This window comes from Plasmodium vinckei (genome assembly GCF_900681995.1).
Source record: "Plasmodium vinckei vinckei genome assembly, chromosome: PVVCY_13".
NCBI lineage: Eukaryota > Apicomplexa > Aconoidasida > Haemosporida > Plasmodiidae > Plasmodium > Plasmodium vinckei.
Window position 1 is genome coordinate 1,325,669 of NC_051305.1, and position 20,477 is coordinate 1,346,145.

Consider the following 20,477-nt stretch of genomic DNA (forward strand, 5'->3'; position numbering starts at 1 on the left):
TTTTATTCTCTATATATGCCCTTTGGCGACAGTATATATAGGCGTTCCAATTGCTGCTACACCAAAAAAAATTTATAAGTGATAATAAATACTACAAAATTAATTATGTTATGATAAAAATAAATAAAAAATTAATAAAACAAAAATTATTTACAAAATAAAAAAACAATATTAAAAAAACATCAATAATCAGGTAAAAGTATTCCTTTATGTAATTGATAATAATTTAAGGTATAAATTGCCGTGTAATCTTTTGCGAAAAATACAACTGCATTGATATATAGTCCTATACTGAATTTGTTTTTTACTTGGTATTTTTTCTTTATAAATAAATATATTATTAAGTAGTATAATATAATAGGGTAACATTTTAAGGATATTATCCAACAATTGTAAAAAATAAGTAGTAGTTATGTATATATAAAAATATTATTAAGTCCTTCATTTCATTGGAATCTATTTTGGTCATAAACTTTCAAAGTTTTTTTATAAATTTGTACCATTTATATATATATTTTTTAATATTACATAATTAGTAAGAAATGCCACCGAAACATATGATATATTTTATGCCCCTCGTATGTTTAAATTGTGAATACTAAAAGGGTAAATGAAATTTAAAATCGTTATTAAGTTTATAAAAAAATAAATAATGTAAGATAAAAGACAAAAACTATATAGAATAAACAATCTGTTGTAATTGTGAAAAAATGGTTATATAATTCACATAGTAAATCATAAAATAATTGGCTATAGTATAGCCAATTAAAATCGAAAACTGCCTCTTAATGGGAGGCTTAAAAAAAAATTAAGTGAAACCACCAAATTAAATTAAATCTTCAATGAATAGTATACAAATTATGGCAAACACAATATGCTTTGTTCTTCGGCACCCCTTTTTATATGCACACACTCTTTACTGAACCAAATGAAGATAAGAAAAAAGAGCGTTTGCAAAAATATCTGACTTAAAAGAATAACTAATCAACATTTTTAAGACGTCATTATAAATATTTTTTGATATATTTATTATTTCTGAGTTAGATATTTTATTCTCATCATGTTTTTTCAAACAATATAATACTTTCATTACTTTTTGAAAACATATAGAATTTTCATCATAATGTTTTTTTGTATTCATTATGTTACAAATATACAACTTTTTAATAAAAATTTTTATTTCAATAATTTTGATTTTCTCATAACTTTTTAAATAAAAAGTTGCTATGTTATGTTTTTCCATTTTGTTATGCATATATTCGCTAAGGAATAATAAGTCATTGTAGCTTTTAAAAATGTTCTTGCTTTTAAGAAGCATTTTTATTTTATGCTTAAATAAGTAAACCTTTAAATTCAAATTCTCACAATTGGTATTATCACTGTTAACATTATTGTTGTCTTCCGATGCATTTTTTTGTGCGCACTTTTCAAAATGATCTGTTGTTTTCTTTTTTTCATGAAATAGGAAATTTTCTTTAGTGATTTCTTTATATTTGTCTGGATTATTTTCTATTAATGGATATTTGGACTCATTAGATTTTAATAAAAAAAATTGATTAATGTTAACGTATTCATTTTTGTTAGTGCTCTTACTTAATCCACATAAAACTGCACTCATATTATTATTAACTTTGTTAACCCCATTACCCATTTTCGAAAAATTGGCTATCGACCGGTTTCTTTCATTTTCCAAGTAACCCAATGTATTGTAACAAAATTCACAAAAAAAAAAATACCTATAGTTTTTTGCTTCGTTTCTATTAATTACTATATTATAATGATTTGTTAAATTATAATTAAAACATAAAGAATTTGAAAAAATATAAATATTATTATCAGTATCTTTTATAGAATCCCATGAAACTGTTTCACATTCCTCACAAAATGCATGATCAAAAAAATTAGGTATATTTAAATACACATAAGGCATTATAAGATTAATGTTTGTATAAAACATAATGTTTTTATTGCATACTTTGCATTGTATTATGTTTTCTTTTAATTTTAGCATATTGTCTAATTCTCTATTTTTACATATATCAAAAAAACTGGTATTTTTTCTATTTACAATTATTTCTACTAATAATATTATACTCAATTTTTTATTTATCACAAAATTAATTGATTTAATCTTCCCATTTATTATTGTTAACATGGAAGGTAGCATTATATATTTACACAATTTTTTTTTTTTCTCTTTTAATTGTACATTTATCTTTTTACTAAATTCGCCTTTACTAAAAATTTCTTGCATTTCTAACATACTAGTTAAATCACAAAACTGATTATTTTCGAATTTTTTGTTTTTATTTTCCTCATTTTTCTCATTTAATGCTTGAACTGTACTTATTTTCGTTTCATTTTTATTATTGCCACCATGTATGTCATTTGGTTTTATTTCTACAAATCGTTTTTTCGCTTCATTTCCATTTTCTGTTTTCGTATTTATACATTTATCTGCACATATATTTTTGTCATTTCCTAAATTTTTATACTCTGGAAAATATATATCCTCCTTTTTTATAGGTTTATTACATTTCAAAAAATTTGGACTATTATTATATTTTTTATAAACATCTTTTTCATATATTTCACGTTTTTCATTATGTTCGCTTTTTTCTATATGAACAGAATTGTCTTTCCCTTTGTTAACAGAATAGTTGACGTAGTTTAATTGAATTTTTTTGGAGGGGAAAACATTTTGTGCTCCATCATTTCCACCTTTTATAGAAGGTTCAGCATTATATGAGTTATTTTTGTCTGAACATTTTTTTATTGATAATATTTTTTGATCATATTCACAATCATTTTTATGATTATATATAAGCGTGAATTTAACTTTATATAAATGAAAATTTTTAATATTTTTTTGTTTTTTGATTATAATAGAAGCTTTAACATGATTTAAAGCAACTTTGGAAGTGAGTAAATAGTTAATAAACGATTTTGTGAAAATATCGAATTGGATATTTAGTGACACAATATTTTGCTTGATATAATATTCAGCATATTTCATTATTAAATACACGCATCAAAAAACAAAAAACCATAATAATACTAAATTGGCGAACGAGATTAAAATTAAATGCAAAAAAGGATAATATATGCTATTTATCGAAAAAAACACTTTATTTATAATAAAGTAAACCTACATATATTTTTTGGGTACTATACACAGAAATAATGTTACATATAAATGATCTATTATGTTAATTAATTTTTCATTACAATAATTTAATTTATGTTGTATTTATTTTTTAAAATTTGGAGTTCTAAATAATACTACTTTTCTTTATATCCAATCTATTTTTTCGATCTTATGTTATATATCCTGCGAATAACATCTTTGCTATCTCTATTATTTATTATTTTTTTTTACAATTTGGCTATGAATATGTTTATATTTTTCTTTTTTTTTATAGGAAACAATTTTATAATTGACCGCAATTTTTTTTCACCCATTGCTTCTATATATCACATATACACATAAATAATATAGTATTGGTTTTTTCATTTTTTCCATTTTAATTCATTTAATTCATATCATTTGAAATATTGTTTATGAATTATATTAAACAATATAAGCGCATTTGTATCTCACATCTAAATAAAATTATAATTCTATTCATCAAATAATAATTTATTATATTACCAAAAATAGTAACAATATAAACCAAATAAAAAGAAGATGAAAAAAAATAACTACTTTTATAATTATTATATAGTATTTTAAGAGTTATTTTTGTGGTGTTCTTTGTGTGTATCTAATTAAAGACCAGTGTTCACAATATTATACATCAATTTTTTAGGAAAATGACGGATCAAAATGTGTTCGTGATAATATAGAAAATTTACATTTTCAAAGGAAGTAATCAAATATAAATAATTGTAATGAAAATTAATATTTAAAAAATATGTATTGAATAATTCGGTCTTTAAATGTATAGTTGTTCTATTAGTAAATGCTTCATATAAAAAAGTTACTAGTTGTATATTTAGCAACATAAACCCAATAAATTATGTGTAATATGTACTTTAAAGAGGAGAACAAATATAATAAGCAAATTAGATGCCCCCTTATAAAATTTGCTTATTTGAAAATATAAAATTAGGTGCAAATTATTACATATATTATATATATAATTACAACATTTTAAGTGAATTCTTTATAGGTGTATATGATTTAGTATAAAACAATTACTATGTATTATATATATATTTTTTTAGTGTAACCCATAAAAATATACTAAAACAACATAGATTATAAGTTTATTTAAATAATGAAAAAAATGATTATTATATATTAAAAAAAAAATTAAAAATTGTTCGCCATTTCTGAATTATTAAATCTTAATTTTGAAAAAAAAAAAAATAGCTAGCTATACACTTATTTTTTTTAATATTAAAAATTAACATTATTAATTTTTATAAGTATAGACCCCAATTTTTTTTTTAATATATATATAATTGTATACAACTTTTTTAGAACAAAATTCAGTAACAACATATAATATATATACATCTATGCTTAGCAATGTTTTCTATACTATATATGTGCACGTAAATATATAAATAAACTATAAGTATATATTTAATAATAATTATCAATGTTATTTGATTTTTATTATTACCAATATAATGATTATTTGCTTGATATATCTTGTACCCCAAAATATAAATATAAGCCAAATATAATTGCATCACATATAGATGATCTATGCATAAAAAAATTACAACGAAGAAATATTGTTAAAAAATTCTAAGAATATATCTTGAAAAAAAAACAAAGTTAATGTTCTAACTATATTTATGAATAACTAAATTATATTCATTTATTATAGTTATTTATTCATTTGCCTCGATATTTTGCTTTTTTTATTAAATTGTTTTATTCATGCATATATCCATAGAAATTTGATGATTCCGATGCATAGAATCGTATATTTTATTAATAGTGAAACTTATATAAATTATCAAATAACATGAAAAACATAACTTATTTGTCTTTTGTACTGCTAATGCAGTACTCGTTTATCGCGTGGAACCATGATAAGGTTACTAAAAAAAATATATATAAATGCATGATAAAATAAATGTGTGCACAAATTAATATTATCCAATACATTTATAAAATTGTTTGAATCATAATAAAAGTATTAAATGTGATAAAATAAAAAAACACCAAACTGAATATTATTGTTATATTTCATTTTTATATTATATTTTTTTCTTTATAGAAAAACACCAATTTATTAAATGAAACATGTGAGGCTTTCCAATTCTTCCCTTTAAACAATCTAAAAAATAATAGTGGCAATAGAATTTTATATGAACTTAACAACCCTCTACATAACATTAGAAATAAAGCGCCATTGGGCAATTTTGGATTAAAAGACAATGGTAATTTGATGGGTAAAGATTATATATTATCTGAAAATTATAGTAGTAGTAGTAACCGAAAAAATGAAAGAAATGTTTTGGATAACCCTGTACCAGTGCCAGAACAAAAGAATGGAGAGGTAAGTTATAAAGATTATTTTGATAATCATCAGACTAGTGAATGTAAGCAAAAAGAGAAAACTGAAGTTCATGCTTGGGTTTGTGATGAGAAAAAAAAGAATTGCGCGCCAAGTCGAAGAATCAATTTATGTACTAATAGATTAGAGATAATTCCCAATAAAATAGAAATAACGGATTATGAAATGAAAGAATCATTAATGGACTATTTTAAAAAATTTATATATGAAGATGCAGCAAATGAAGGAAAATTGTTATTAAATAAATATGATGACAAAAACAATAATGAATATTGTAATGATATGGTTAACAGTTTTGGGGATTATAAAAATATTGTTGAAGGTACAGGCTTAACAAATGTAGCAAATGCAAATTTGTTAGAATTAAAAATTCAAAATATATTTGGAGCCGATGACAATGCTAAAAGAGATAGAAAAATTTGGTGGAAGCGCCATGAAAATGTTATATGGAAGGCTATGGTATTAGGAAAAGATTTTAATGAAGAATCAAAGTATGAAAATATTTGTACTAATTATAAAATAGAAGATTATCATTTACAAATTGAAAGATGGGCTAGAGAATGGATTCATGAATTCAGTATACAATATTTTAAAGAGGCAAATAAAATAAATAATAAATGTATTAAGAAAAGTAATATATTCACAGAAAGTGTATGCACTGATACTGATTGTAAAATTGCATGTAATGCTTATGAGATATGGATAAATGAAAATAGATTTAAATGGAATACATTATTACAAAGTTTTGCGAATTTTAAAAACGATTATTTTTATGACGAAACTTGTAAAGATAAAGCATATAATTCTTTAATGATAGAATTTAAAGAATCATACGAAGTTAACTTTGAAAATGTTATTAATCTTGATGATGATCATTATACAGGATCGTGTGTTTGTTCTTCTACTAAAGATAATAATACTGTTATTAAGAATAGTTTGAGTTCCGATCCCACTATCGAAAGTACAAAACTCACAGATCAATCACAAAATGATTTATTACCTCCATCTAGTACTAACACAGTACCTGATTTGTTTAAAGACGATGATGATGATGAAGAATTAAACTTATTATCACACCATAATGCTGACAGTCAAGATTCGAGCAATATCATACCTACTGAACAGATTACTGTTAATAACGAGCAAAGTAAATTAAATCAACGTCCAGAGAGTGATACTCAATACAAATTACAAATTATGGAAGACCATGTAAATAGTGATAACACCTATCACAAAATAAAAATACCACCACAGGAAAATAATATTCAAAATATAGCCCCTTCAATTTCAAAGCCTGTAACTATCAATCCACCTACAAATCCTGTAACTATCAATCCACCTACAAATCCTGTAACTATCAATCCACCTCCAAAATCTGCAAATAAAGGGGTTAAAGAACATGAATTTAACACTAATGTATTAGAAAATAGAGTTACTAAGGGCGAAGAAATGAAATCCTTCCAAATACCATTTAAAAATGATCCTAAATATGATAATACTCTAAGTAAAGATGTTGGTATAAGTAATAATGCTATCGATAGTGGAAATGCCAACAAATTGGAAATATATGAATATGAGCATAGAGACATAAAAAAAACCAGGGATAGTATAATAATGCTAGCAACTGAAAATGTATGCAATGATAATCCTGCTTTAGAATACTGTAAATCTATAAATAATAAATATTCTCATGGAACATGCCCAAAAAATAAAACACAAAATCTTTGTTGCTCAATTTCAAATTATTGCATAAAATTTTTTAATATAAACTCAAAGAAATATTATGATTGTATGAACAAAGAGTTTATGGATCCAGCCTATCAATGTTTTCAAAAATCGAGCTATTCAAGTAAGCGACCATTTTTTATAAATTACATTGATTCATTAATATAGAAACTGTATATGCATATATATGCATGCTTAATTATATGCTTATTTAATTTTTTTGTATATATTTTTTTTAGATCAATACTACTTTGCTGCCGGAAGTATAATAATTATACTTATATTACTTTTTGCGTCCGTTGGTTTTTATGGGAATAAGTAAGTTAAAAAATGTAACTCATTATATTTTCCGTTAATTTTCGAATAGTTTGTGGTTAACCCGTCTATAGGGTGTTCATAATACAGAAATATGCAAGTACACACACATACATATAATGCATTGGCTTGAACATTTCTTTCCCTTTCAATAGATCCGAAGAAGAGACATTCACTAATTATGAGGAATACTTATATAAATCCTATAATCAAACAATGAACAACGGTAATATATTTAATTAGAAAATATATACTTGCACACATAATTATTGATATGTAATATATAACATGATACGAAACATTCGATGGATTTATTTTATTTTGTATTCCCTTATTTATTTAATTTTAATTATGAATTTTTTCATATAGATTTTAAACACATGCAAGAATATATACCTGTAGATTTTTATTAACAAAACATTGAGTTGAAGACTTATATTCCCATTTAGCTTATATATATATATATATATATATATATATATATATATATTGTTTTTATACCTTTTTATGTGTAATATTTTAAATTGTATATGATTTAAATTGTACTTAATGATTTTTATTTTTTTAGTTTTTATTTTTGTTATTTTGGTTAACTGTTGTTTTTTTTGTTAATATTTGTACAATTCAATCTATTGCCTTTACGCCTATCATTATGTTATTTTTTTTGTAATATTTTAATTTATTATTCTTCAAATTATTGTCTCAGAGAGTATATCTCAATATATGCTTTTGCGTCGATTAAAAGCATATATATATATATATATCTTAGAAAAATCGAAACCTGTCATTTTCGATAGTAGATCATGTTTAAAGTGTGCTAAAATATAGGTTTTTAATTTATACAAAGGATTATTATTTTTTTGATCACAATAAATCCACATAATAAAATAATGTTTTTTTTTGAAAAATATTACATATAAATCAAATATTATATAGATTTGTGCTATTTTTTTTAATTAAAATGTGTTCGGTTGAAATACACAAATTTCACTATTGTGCGTTATTACATATAAAATAATATATAAAAAAATAATATAAAAATAAATAAAATACAATATCAAAACAAAAAAAAATTTAAGCTCAATTATATCGCGTCATTTAATTTTTTTTATTATGAAAGTGTGAATGTAGATTTTTTCTTTTATGTACCACCAAATTACATGAGTTTATGTAGCATGTTTTACATATATTAAGATATAATTTTCTTGCGTTCTAATTATCATATTATAATTTTTAATATATGAACACATAAGGTTGCTTATGCTTATTTTTATTTTTCAAGCTCCTTAAATATATAAATATATATATTTATTTATTACATGATGGTATGCATAATATTCTCTATAAAATAAGACACATCATATATTCATTATTAATACATACACTGGGTTAAAATTTTGCACAGATTTAAATGGTGAAAAAAAAAATTACATGTTTCATATACATGAAAAATTATATGTGTATATTACATATTTCCCATCTCTACATATATAAAAATTAAGCTGTTCTATATATAATCATTATACATAAAAATGAATAAATCTACATTTATTTTCCTATTTGTATGCATCACAATTAATTTATTTTTTATGTAGATTATTGTATAATACAAAAAAATACATTTTATTTTTTCGTTTTTTTTTTGAGAATCGTGTAACTGTTTTGAAATTTATGTTATTATACATGTAAAAAGTAAAATACATTTAATTTGTGGCTATTTTCGTTTAAGCGTGTAATTACTGTGCACATATAGTATTATATAATTAATAAGCTGTAAATTTTTTTTTACAATAAATAATATACTATATATATACATGTATAATACACACCACATTGTTACGTTTTACCCTTTTTAGATCGTATAAAGATACCACAATAAAAAATTAATTTAAAAAGATAAGAAAAAAACGTATACATATATATATTTAATGCATACACCATACTTAAAAAATCAACGTCTTGAAAATGTTATTCAATAAAATGCATATGCATAAAAAATAAAATAAAACAATAGCACAAAGTTAAATATAGAAATTGATAAAAAAAAAATAATAAAATTAAATAATTTGTATGTTAAAGTAAAAAAAAATAGAAAACAGTCCTTAAGATATATATTATGTCATTAAATTGATATATTTCTCAATTGCAAACTTGTTTTGGGAACTTATTAAACGGGATTGTTTTACTTTTTTTAATATGGCTACAAATAATTAAATGAAAAATAATATTATAAAGATTATTTTTCTGTAAATATGTCCATCCCATTTATTGAATATCTAAATGCATAGATATAATACACACACATATATATACAGACAGACACATAAAAAGGAATATATACATGCATATAAATATATGCACATAAATGTGTGTAAATATAATAAATATATGTGCTCATATTTAAATATCTATATAAGCAAGACGCCAAGAAATATATGCATAACAAAGTTTTCAATATTCTGTTGTATTTGTATTTGTTCTATTTAATTTGATATACATATATATGCACATGTATATATATTTATATACTAGTTTTCAATTGAATAAATAAATTTGTACTCTTAATAAACTTGAAGAATAAACAAGCAATTAGCATATTAAAAAGAGAGAAAAACGGAAAGAAAAATAAAAGTTAAATAAGACGCTCGAAATTTTACCCTCCATAAAAAAATCGAACAAATCAGAGTTTAGAAAATTGGGCACAAATTAAAATAACAAAATTAAGCAGGGTAATGCAATATATTTTTATGAATCTTATACAGCATATTTCTAATGTAATAAGTATATATACTATAAACACAAGCCCTATATGCAATTGTTTAGACGCGAATATATGTATTTGCATACCCCATCGCATATCTATACTTTTATGCTTACGTAAGGTTACACCTTTGTGTCTATGGGGTATTAATAAGAAAATATATAAATGGAGTAAAATAAAAAAATGATTAGTATCTTTTTATCAATATTACTATTTGTTCTCATATTTGAAAATCCAACAAAATCTATAAAAATTAAAAACAATTATTATATGCACATGTATAATAATGTTAATGACAATAATTTTGCAGAAAAAGAAACGAGAGACCAATACCCAAATAGAAAAGGACCAAATAATGTCTTGCCTGAAAATTATCGAAATAAGTTTATGCCGTTATTTGTGTCTAAAGGAACAAATACATTAAATTCCATTTTAAAAAATAAAACGGTTAGATATATATATAATAATTCAGAAAGAAATGCGCAAAAAAATTCAAAGAATAATTCTAATGGTTCTGCATTTCTCTACACCCTTCATAAATATTCGAATGCATTAAGTAGTAGTTTTAAAAGTAAAAGTTTCCAGGGCGATGATTTTGATATAGAAAAATTGAGAAATAATAATGATGAAGATAACGATAGCATAAATAATGTAAGTAGTAGATGTCATAGCTATGACATTGATAAAACTTATTCATATGACAACATAGGGGATAATTTAAATGAAGATTCTGAGGAAAGATCTTTCAGTTTTACATCAAATAGAAACTATGCTCAAAGTGACATTAGAAATGATTCCAATTGCAGCTACATAACTAGACACGATTTAAAGAAAAATAATAACAGTATAAACAATGGAGAACAAAAAGTTTTAGAGAATCTGATAGACAACTTTTCAAATTTAAACTTGTCTAATAATATAATTGATGATGCAAATTTAAAGCAATCACAATATTCAAAAGAATTTAACTCTTATATAAAATCACAAAACGACCAACTATTACATTATTATTCAGATAGCATATTAGAACATCTTTATTCGTTTAAAAAATTTAATACGAAAAATAAGAAAAAAAAAAATTTGAATAAATTATTTTACAGCTTTAAACCGTTGGAAAATGTACACACTATTCAAAATAGTGTGGAAAAAGAAGCACCTGCATTATACAGAGAGAAAAATGAGACATCGATGAACAGTATAAATAAAAGACAAGCAAAATTCGGAAATAAACGAATATACATGAAAAAAAATGATACTTGTGAAAGAAATGAAAATAAACATGTTGATGACACTGAATTTTTAACATACGAAGAAACAAGCAATATAAAAAAAAAAGCATATAGAGATTATATCAATTATATAAATGAAAGACGATATCCATATATAAATTATTTAAAAACTAAAAATGAAAAAATAATAAAAAAATTATTAATTGCTAATAATGGTATGGCAGCATTAAAATGCATATTGTCGTTAAAAGAATGGTTATTTAAAACATTTAATGATGAAAATTTGATACAAATAATAGTGTTAGCTACTGAAGATGATATAAAAAGTAATTCCAAATACATATCTTTATCAGATAAAGTTATTAAAGTTCCCTCTGGAAAAAACAGTTATAATTACGCAAATGTCTCTTTAATTGTTGACATTGCGAAAAAAGAAAATGTCGATGCGGTTTGGCCAGGTTGGGGGCATTGCTCGGAAAATCCATTATTGTCATCCATGCTAGAAAAGGAAAATATAATTTTTATTGGGCCAACTGATAATGTTATGGAAGCATTAGGTGATAAAATATCAGCCAACATTTTAGCTCAGAGTGTTAATGTGCCTGTTGTTAAATGGAGTGGTGATAATTTAAAAATTAATGATTTTGAAAATAATTCAATTAATCCAGATATATATGATAAATCTACTGTTCATTCGTTAGAAGAATGCATCAGTGAATGTAAAAGGATTGGTTATCCTGTTATGATAAAAGCGTCGCAAGGTGGTGGTGGGAAAGGTATTCGAAAGGTAGAAAATGAAAATGAAATAAAAAAATATTATGAACAAGTTCAAAATGAATTACCAAATTCACCAATATTTTTAATGAAAGTATGTAGCAATGTTAGACACATTGAAATACAAGTTGTTGGTGATATGTATGGAAATGTTTGCTCATTAAGTGGTAGAGATTGTACTACACAAAGACGATTTCAAAAAATATTTGAAGAGGGCCCACCTTCTATTGTTCCTCCACATACTTTTAGAGAAATGGAAAAAGCATCCATACGTTTAACAAAAATGATCAAATATAGAGGTGCAGGAACCATTGAATATTTATATGATCAAATTAATAACAAATATTACTTTTTAGAATTAAATACCCGTTTACAAGTAGAGCATCCTGTTTCAGAAGGAATAACTGATACCAATATTGTTGCTATTCAGCTTCAAGTTGCTATGGGCATACCTCTTCAAAATATAGACGATATAAAAAAATTATATAAAATAGAAGAGAAAACACAAAAAAACGCATCATTAAGCAGTGATAGTAGTTCAAATGATAAGTTAAAACTTCCAATAAGTGAAAAAGATAATAATAGTGTAGTGCAAAATAATTTGAGTGAAAAATTGGGTATGTTTGATTTTTACAACAGCATGCCTCACACTAAAAATCATGTAATTGCTGCTCGAATAACAGCCGAAAACAGTAATGACAGTTTTAAACCAACATCAGGCTTAGTAAAAAATGTTAATTTTCAAAATTCGAAAGATGTATGGGGGTATTTTTCTATTAATAATGGGTTTGTTCATGAGTTTTCGGACTCACAAATTGGTCACATATTTGCAAAAGGGGAAACAAGAGAAATGGCGAGAAAGAATTTAATTCTAGCACTAAGGAAATTAAACATAGACGGAGAAATTAAGACAGTTACAAAATATTTAGCAAAAATATTAGAGTCCAAAGCATTTATAGATAACAATATAACAACAAATTGGCTAGATGTTGTAATAGAACGAAAAAAAAATATATATTACAATACTTTTCATATAATTATTTTGTGTGCTGCCATATTTAAATTGTTGATTTATTTTATGAAAGAAATGGAAAATATGGAAGATAGTCTAAATAGGGAAGATATTTCAATAAAATCAGAAAATAGTATCAATGACATAAGTTTAAAGGGAAAAATGAAAAGAGCATATGTTTTTGATATAATTTTTCAAAATGTAAAATATATGTTCAAGGGATATAATACTGGTGAAGATTTATATAAACTGAATATAAATGATCAAGAAATAGAAATATTAGCAAAATATGATAAAGAAAATAATAAAATATTTGCATCATTCCATAATCAAACATATATATATACATGTATAGAAGATTCTTTAGGAACACATATGAATTTAGGGAACGACAATGTATTTATTCCTGTTATTACAAATCCATATCATTTAATATCAAATACGAATGGGAAAATTGTAAAATATTTAATAAAAGATGGCGAAAAAATTAACAAATTTGATGATTACATAGAAGTAGAAGCAATGAAAATGATTATGACTTTTAAATCTACTGAAACTGGTATTTTAAAGCATAAAATGTCAGAAGGTGCTATGATAAAAATTGGTGATTTATTAGGAGTTATAGAAAAGGAAAAGGATGATCATAATTCCCCAAATGATGATAACAATAACAAAATTATTGATTTTATTGGGCATCTAAATTTGTCAAACAAAAATGCATATGAATTAGATGGAACAATTTTTCCAGGTTTAACAGAAGAATCGCATAATAATGAAGTGTGCTGTAACAACATTGAAAAAGAAAAATTTGAAAATTCGAAAAATGATAAAATCGATTCCACAAAATCCATTAATAGCCATTCACAGGTTGATACACCAAATGAATCACTGTCTATTCAAGATATAAAAACGGGAGGTGTGGAAACAAATGAAAAACAATTTTGCACAGAAGACAAACAAATATATAATAACCAAGTAAATAGACGAAACAAATTGTTTTTGAAAAAAAGAAATAGAGAAAATAACAAAAATAGTATGTTTCGTTTATTTTCTCAGAAAAACGACAATAACAATAAAATAGGAGATTCGTATATAGAGAGCGATCCCACAGATGACACCTTAATCTATGATAAGATAAATAAAAAAAATACTAATAATGAATCATTGGCGTCCACAAAAAAGGAACAAGAAGATGGTACAAGTATTCCAGAAACTACCAAAGAAACATCTATAGGATCAAAAAATTATTTAAATGAAAAATTTAATTATGTTAAAAAATATTTAACGAATTTAAATTTATCGATAACAAATACCATAAATAAAATGAGTACAGCATCTAATGAAGAATTAATAAATGATAATTCTGAAAATAATTTATCTACTACAAATACAATGCATAATGATTCAATTGATAATTCTGGTAGCAATGAATCGCTTGTTACTCAAAGGACGAATAATATATCTGAAGAAAGAATAGATAATAGTAACAATTTTATATCTTATGAAAATTATAAAAATCAATCATATAAAAACAAAATAGTTTCTACTGAAATTGATTTTCCAGTAAATTTTGAGGGTAAAAACTTGGATAAAGCGAAAATAATTAGCGATACCGAAATAGGTAGAAGCATTGATGATAATTCACAAAGTAGTAGAAATAGAGACAATACAAATTTCAATGAAAAGGTTGAATTAAATTTTGATAACCGAAAAGATAAAGGAAATGAATTTTTCCTTGAATTATCAAACACAAAAAGAATTGAATATTTACTAAAAGGATATGAGCAAGATTATGAAAAATGCTTTGAAAATTTCTTAAAAGACAAAAATAATTTTGATACAAATCTAAATTATATATTAGATAAATTTATAGAATACAATCATTTATTTTCGAAAAAGGAAATTATTAGCGAAGTAGAAATTTATTCTATTTTATATAACAGTATTAGTGATAAGAAAAAGCAATATGAAGTTATACATGCATATACATACAACTATTTAAGTATAAAATTTCTAGAAAAAATATTAAATAATATAATAAATGATAAAAAAATGGATTTGTCTTTACAAATTTTAAATAAAATAAAAATATTAAAAGAATTCAAAGGAAAGATTTTTGGATCTATAATTTTACTATCGAGATACATTATATATTTACATGAACAGATCGAAAAAATTCATTATTTGGAATCTTCTTTTCAATATAATAAAAATATGGAAGATATGAAGAAGCAAAGTTTACAAAATTATATCCGTCTTCTTACTAAGTCCAAAAATATGGATTATTATAAAATAGACAAAATCTTAAATAATACAAATTATGAAGAAAAGATAAAATTCTTTTTAAAATCCCCATTTGATATTCACTATTTTTTACCATTGTTATTTAAAACTGAAAATTATAATTATCAGGAAATTTTCAATACATATTTACGTAATTTGTACAAATATTCTACTATAAAAGCGAAGCCACATTCACCCAATTGTTTAATATTTTCTATAAATAATCATGAATATAACAATACCATACTAAATTTAAATGAAGACATCACTATTGAACAGTTTAAAACTATGTTGGATGACATATTATATAAAATCAAATCTGATATGATAAATACTTTACATATAATAAATAAAAATGAACTTTTCTTTAATTCATTGCAAAACTATTTAGATAAAGCTGCCATAAAAGTGAATACTTTATATATATATAACTATTTTGGAAATAAATATAGTGAAATTCATAAAATTGATATGAACACATATAAAGAACGAAAAAAAGTGCAAGACAATCCCAAAACAAATCCAATAGAAACTAATAAAAATGATTCTACTATAAATAGTAAAACATACCTCCTTCCTTTTGAAGAAGAAATTCTCAATTCAGAAGATATTGCAGCAAATTTTGAATTAAAAAATGTAGGACAAGAAATATTTAATAAAACTAAAATATCACTAGGAACATACAAACAAAATAATAAATACTCTTCGTTATTTGCTCAAAGAATCATCGATATAAATGATTTACAAAAACAAATTGATTCAGGCAATGCAAAGATCCATGATGAACATAAGCAAATTGAAAGGACCCCAAATGGAAAAAACAATATACTATTGCCAAAAAATATAGAAAAGGACCAAATGAGCAATCAAATTTATGATTTATTTATGTCTGAATTAAAGGAATCTATAGAAGATATAAGTACTTATAGATTAAATCCATCGATTCAGGATATTAAAATTAGTAGCAATATAATATATCATATAGTATTGCCTAATAATTCGAATATAAAAGATCAGATAAATGGAATTAAACAAATTTATAAAAATTTCCTCAATAAATATAATGAGCTTTTCATAGATAACTATGTTAATAATGTATATATTAAAGTATATACAGAAATTAAAGACAAAGCAAATAATGAAACAAAATTAGAGCTTAACCAATTGTTGAAATTGCACGTTCTTTTTGATAATGAAAAAGAGGTTATTGAACAAGTGGATAAAATAAATCCAGTTCTTATCGATACATTGTACTTAAAACGAAAGAGAGCAAGAGATGTAGACACTATATACGCTTATGATTTTGTTAATCTTATAAACATTGCACTAAATAGGATAAATAATACTTTGAATGACAATTTTAATTATATTAATAGTGTGAAAGAATTCAAGTTAGATTATAGCATGGACAAACACGAAGAAATAAATGATGCAGTAAGTGCAGACAAGAAAGAAAAACCTCAGCCTAATAAAAATGATAAACAATCTAAATGGCTTTTTGAAAATTTTGAAAATTTAAGTAATGATGAAATTCGAATAAAAAAATCACTTTATTTATCAAACTCTTTGGAAATAGGACAAAATAAACTGAGTGTAATTGGATTGTTAATGAATGTAAAAACAGATGAATATAAAGAAGGAAGAGATATTGTTTTTATAATAAATGACATTACAACAAATGGAGGCGCATTTAGTGTTTTAGAAGACGAACTATTTTATGGAGTATCATGTTATGCAAGAGAAAAAAAAATACCACGTATATCTATTTCTTGCAACTCTGGAGCAAAAATAGGATTATATAATCATCTTATGGATAAAATTAAAGTATCCTGGAATGATGAAAATAAAAAAGAACTTGGATATAAATATTTATATATAACAGAAGAAATAAAAGAACAGATTCCTAAAAAAGATATTATTTATTTAAGAGAAATTTATGAAAATGGAGAAAAAAGATATATAATTGATGCTATTGTAGGAAATTTAAATAATCATATAGGGGTAGAAAACTTAAGAGGTAGTGGATTAATAGCAGGAGAAACCTCAAAAGCTTATGACGAAATTTTTACTCTTTCATATGTCACTGGAAGAAGTGTTGGAATTGGTGCTTATTTAGTTAGATTAGGTAAACGAACTATTCAAAAAAAAGGATCATCTCTTTTATTAACTGGTTTTAATGCTTTAAACAAAATATTAGGTGAAAAAGTATATATAAGTAATGAACAATTAGGAGGTGTAAATATTATGATGAAAAATGGAATATCTCAATTAGAAGCTGAAAATGATCAGGATGGAGTAGATAAAATTTTCAAGTGGTTGTCATATGTTCCTAAAACGAGCGACAATTATTTTGATGTTCTTGGAGAAGATACAAAATTAATTCATAATAAATTTCAAGAAAATATCAAACGGGATGTTTGCAAATCTAAAAACATAAACAATTTAATTGATTCTGATAAAGAATTTAATAATTATCCAAAGGGATACGCTAGTGATGGAGACATACAAGAGTATGCGCAAAAAAACAGTTTACACAGCAGTTCAGATAGTACTACTTTCGAACAAGAAAATGTCAAAGAAAGTGATACTTCACTTATGGATATCAATGAAAAAAATTGTGATGAAGAATCGGTGAATGAAATTAATGACGTGATCCCAGATAATTGGAATCAAATAAATGATATAGATATGGACAATGTAAATGAAGCGGATATCATCGAATTACTAAAAGGATCTGATAAAAGACAAGGATTTTTAGACAAAAACAGTTACTTTGAATACATGAATGAATGGGGAAAAGGTATTATAACTGGAAGAGGAAAATTAGGATCAATACCAATTGGTTTTATTGCTGTAAATAAAAATTTAGTTACCCAAACTGTTCCATGTGATCCAGCATTAAAAACTAAAGCTATAAAAACAACAAATGCTCCTTGTGTTTTTGTACCTGATAATTCATATAAAACTGCGCAATCTATTGAAGATTTTAATAAAGAGAATTTGCCATTATTTGTCTTTGCAAATTGGAGAGGCTTTTCAGGAGGTACTATGGATATGTTTAACAGTATCTTAAAATTTGGATCGATGATAGTTAATCAATTAGTTAATTATAAACATCCCGTTTTTGTATACATACCCATTTTGGGAGAACTTAGAGGTGGGTCTTGGGTAGTAGTAGATGAAACATTGAACAGCCAAATAATAGAAATGTATGCAGATACTAATAGCAAAGGTGGAATATTAGAACCTCCAGGATTAGTAGAAGTCAAATTTAAGTTTGCAGAAATAAAAAAGTTAATGAATAACAGTGATCCATATATAATAGAACTAAATAAGAAACTCGCGACTCTTCAGGTAAACCAATAAATATTCATAATAAGAATTGAAAGAATAGTAAAATGAGCAAATCAAATGAATAATAAAAGTAGATGGTTACATGCATAATGCTTTATATTTAAAAATTGTACAAAGTGAATATATGCATATTTATGAATTCATTTTATGTGGAAATATACTTAAAGAGATTTCCATATAAATATACATTACTATTATTACTTTTTTGTTGTTGCATTTTTATTTATTTTCTCAATTTGTCTTTTTTTTAGAATGAAGAAGAAATTTTAAGTGTAAAAATGGAAATAGAAAAGAAGGAAAAGGAACTGCTTCCATTTTATTTACAAGTATGTCATAAATATGCAGATCTACATGATGTATCCTCATGTATGAAGGAGAAAGGAGTTATTAGAAAGATTGTTCCATGGGAAATATCTCGATCCTTTTTCTATTACCGCTTATTAAGAAGATTGATATTGCATACATTAAAGTAAGACAATACATGAATCATATGCATATTCGATTTAGTTTTCATGTGTTTCCCTAATTAGAAAAATAAAAAAAAGATTCTCTATTTGCCAAAAAGAATTTTTTTTGATTCTTTATTTCTTTTTTCTCATTTTTGTAGCAAAAAATTTGGAGATTCTTATGCAAAATCTGATGAAATTAAGAATATTATCGACGACCTTAAAAATTCAGAAAGTGATGACCAAGTTGTATGCAAAAGAGTTTTAACTGGAAATGTTTTAAAAAACATGAACAAGATAAAAGATAAAATTTTACATAAAAAAACTTTAGATGGTATTTTCAAAGAATTTCAAAATTTATCAAAAACACAAAAAATGGAACTTTATAAAAAAATTAGTTCTTATGAATTTTAAACATTTTTTTTCAAATGGGTAAATGCTATATGTTATGTATGCATAGAAAAAGAATGTGTATGGATGAAAAATAATACATCTAATGTTTTTAATTATATAAAAAATAAAATATAATTTTCTTTATTTTATTTGCTTCTTAAATATGTCTTTTTCATTTTTGAAAACATAGATCACATTGATAATATCAATGCCTCGAACTATTTGCCAATGCATTTCATTATATATAATATATATACTATATATATGTGATATATAGGTTTAAGCGAGGGTTTCTATATACATCGCATTTATACATCATATTCTACATTTTGGAGGGTATAAAATTTTAAGCATGTAAAAAATGGATATAAATTGTCTACCATAATATTGTGATAAAAAATATGCACAGGTTTATGCACTTTGTATGAAAATCTGGTTGTATTATAATTCACACAAATGATACAATAAAATTTTAAAAAATGCTTCATATCAGCTACATGTATAAGTATATATATGTTTCCATATACGCATGCTTGTAATTGCATACAATTATTTTCAAAAAATAAAATCATATGATTTATCACATCTTTATATTTCATGTGTAAGTATTAAATTGTTTTGTAAACTATATGGAATATATGCTATCTA

The 20,477-nt window shown here is 23.9% G+C and overlaps 3 protein-coding genes across 3 annotated transcripts; 2 read left to right on the forward strand and 1 right to left on the reverse strand.

Annotated features, from left to right (window-relative positions):
- Positions 1 to 916: 916 nt before the first annotated feature.
- PVVCY_1303510 (conserved Plasmodium protein, unknown function) lies at positions 917 to 3,016 on the reverse strand (the record flags this gene model as incomplete). The annotated part of the gene is made up of 1 exon (XM_008624025.1): positions 917 to 3,016. One exon carries the CDS (start codon positions 3,014 to 3,016, stop codon positions 917 to 919), a length of 2,100 nt encoding a protein of 699 aa, XP_008622247.1.
- A 1,966-nt stretch (positions 3,017 to 4,982) lies between these two features.
- On the forward strand, positions 4,983 to 7,990 carry PVVCY_1303520 (duffy-binding protein; the record flags this gene model as incomplete). Its single annotated transcript, XM_008624026.2, has 5 exons — positions 4,983 to 5,054; positions 5,238 to 7,386; positions 7,502 to 7,580; positions 7,733 to 7,803; positions 7,947 to 7,990. The coding sequence occupies 5 exons, from the start codon at positions 4,983 to 4,985 to the stop codon at positions 7,988 to 7,990; spliced, it is 2,415 nt and encodes an 804-aa protein (XP_008622248.2).
- Positions 7,991 to 10,521: 2,531 nt separating this feature from the next.
- On the forward strand, positions 10,522 to 19,850 carry PVVCY_1303530 (biotin carboxylase subunit of acetyl CoA carboxylase, putative; the record flags this gene model as incomplete). The annotated part of the gene is made up of 3 exons (XM_008624027.1): positions 10,522 to 18,990; positions 19,242 to 19,459; positions 19,598 to 19,850. 3 exons carry the CDS (start codon positions 10,522 to 10,524, stop codon positions 19,848 to 19,850), a joined length of 8,940 nt encoding a protein of 2,979 aa, XP_008622249.1.
- Positions 19,851 to 20,477: the final 627 nt, after the last annotated feature.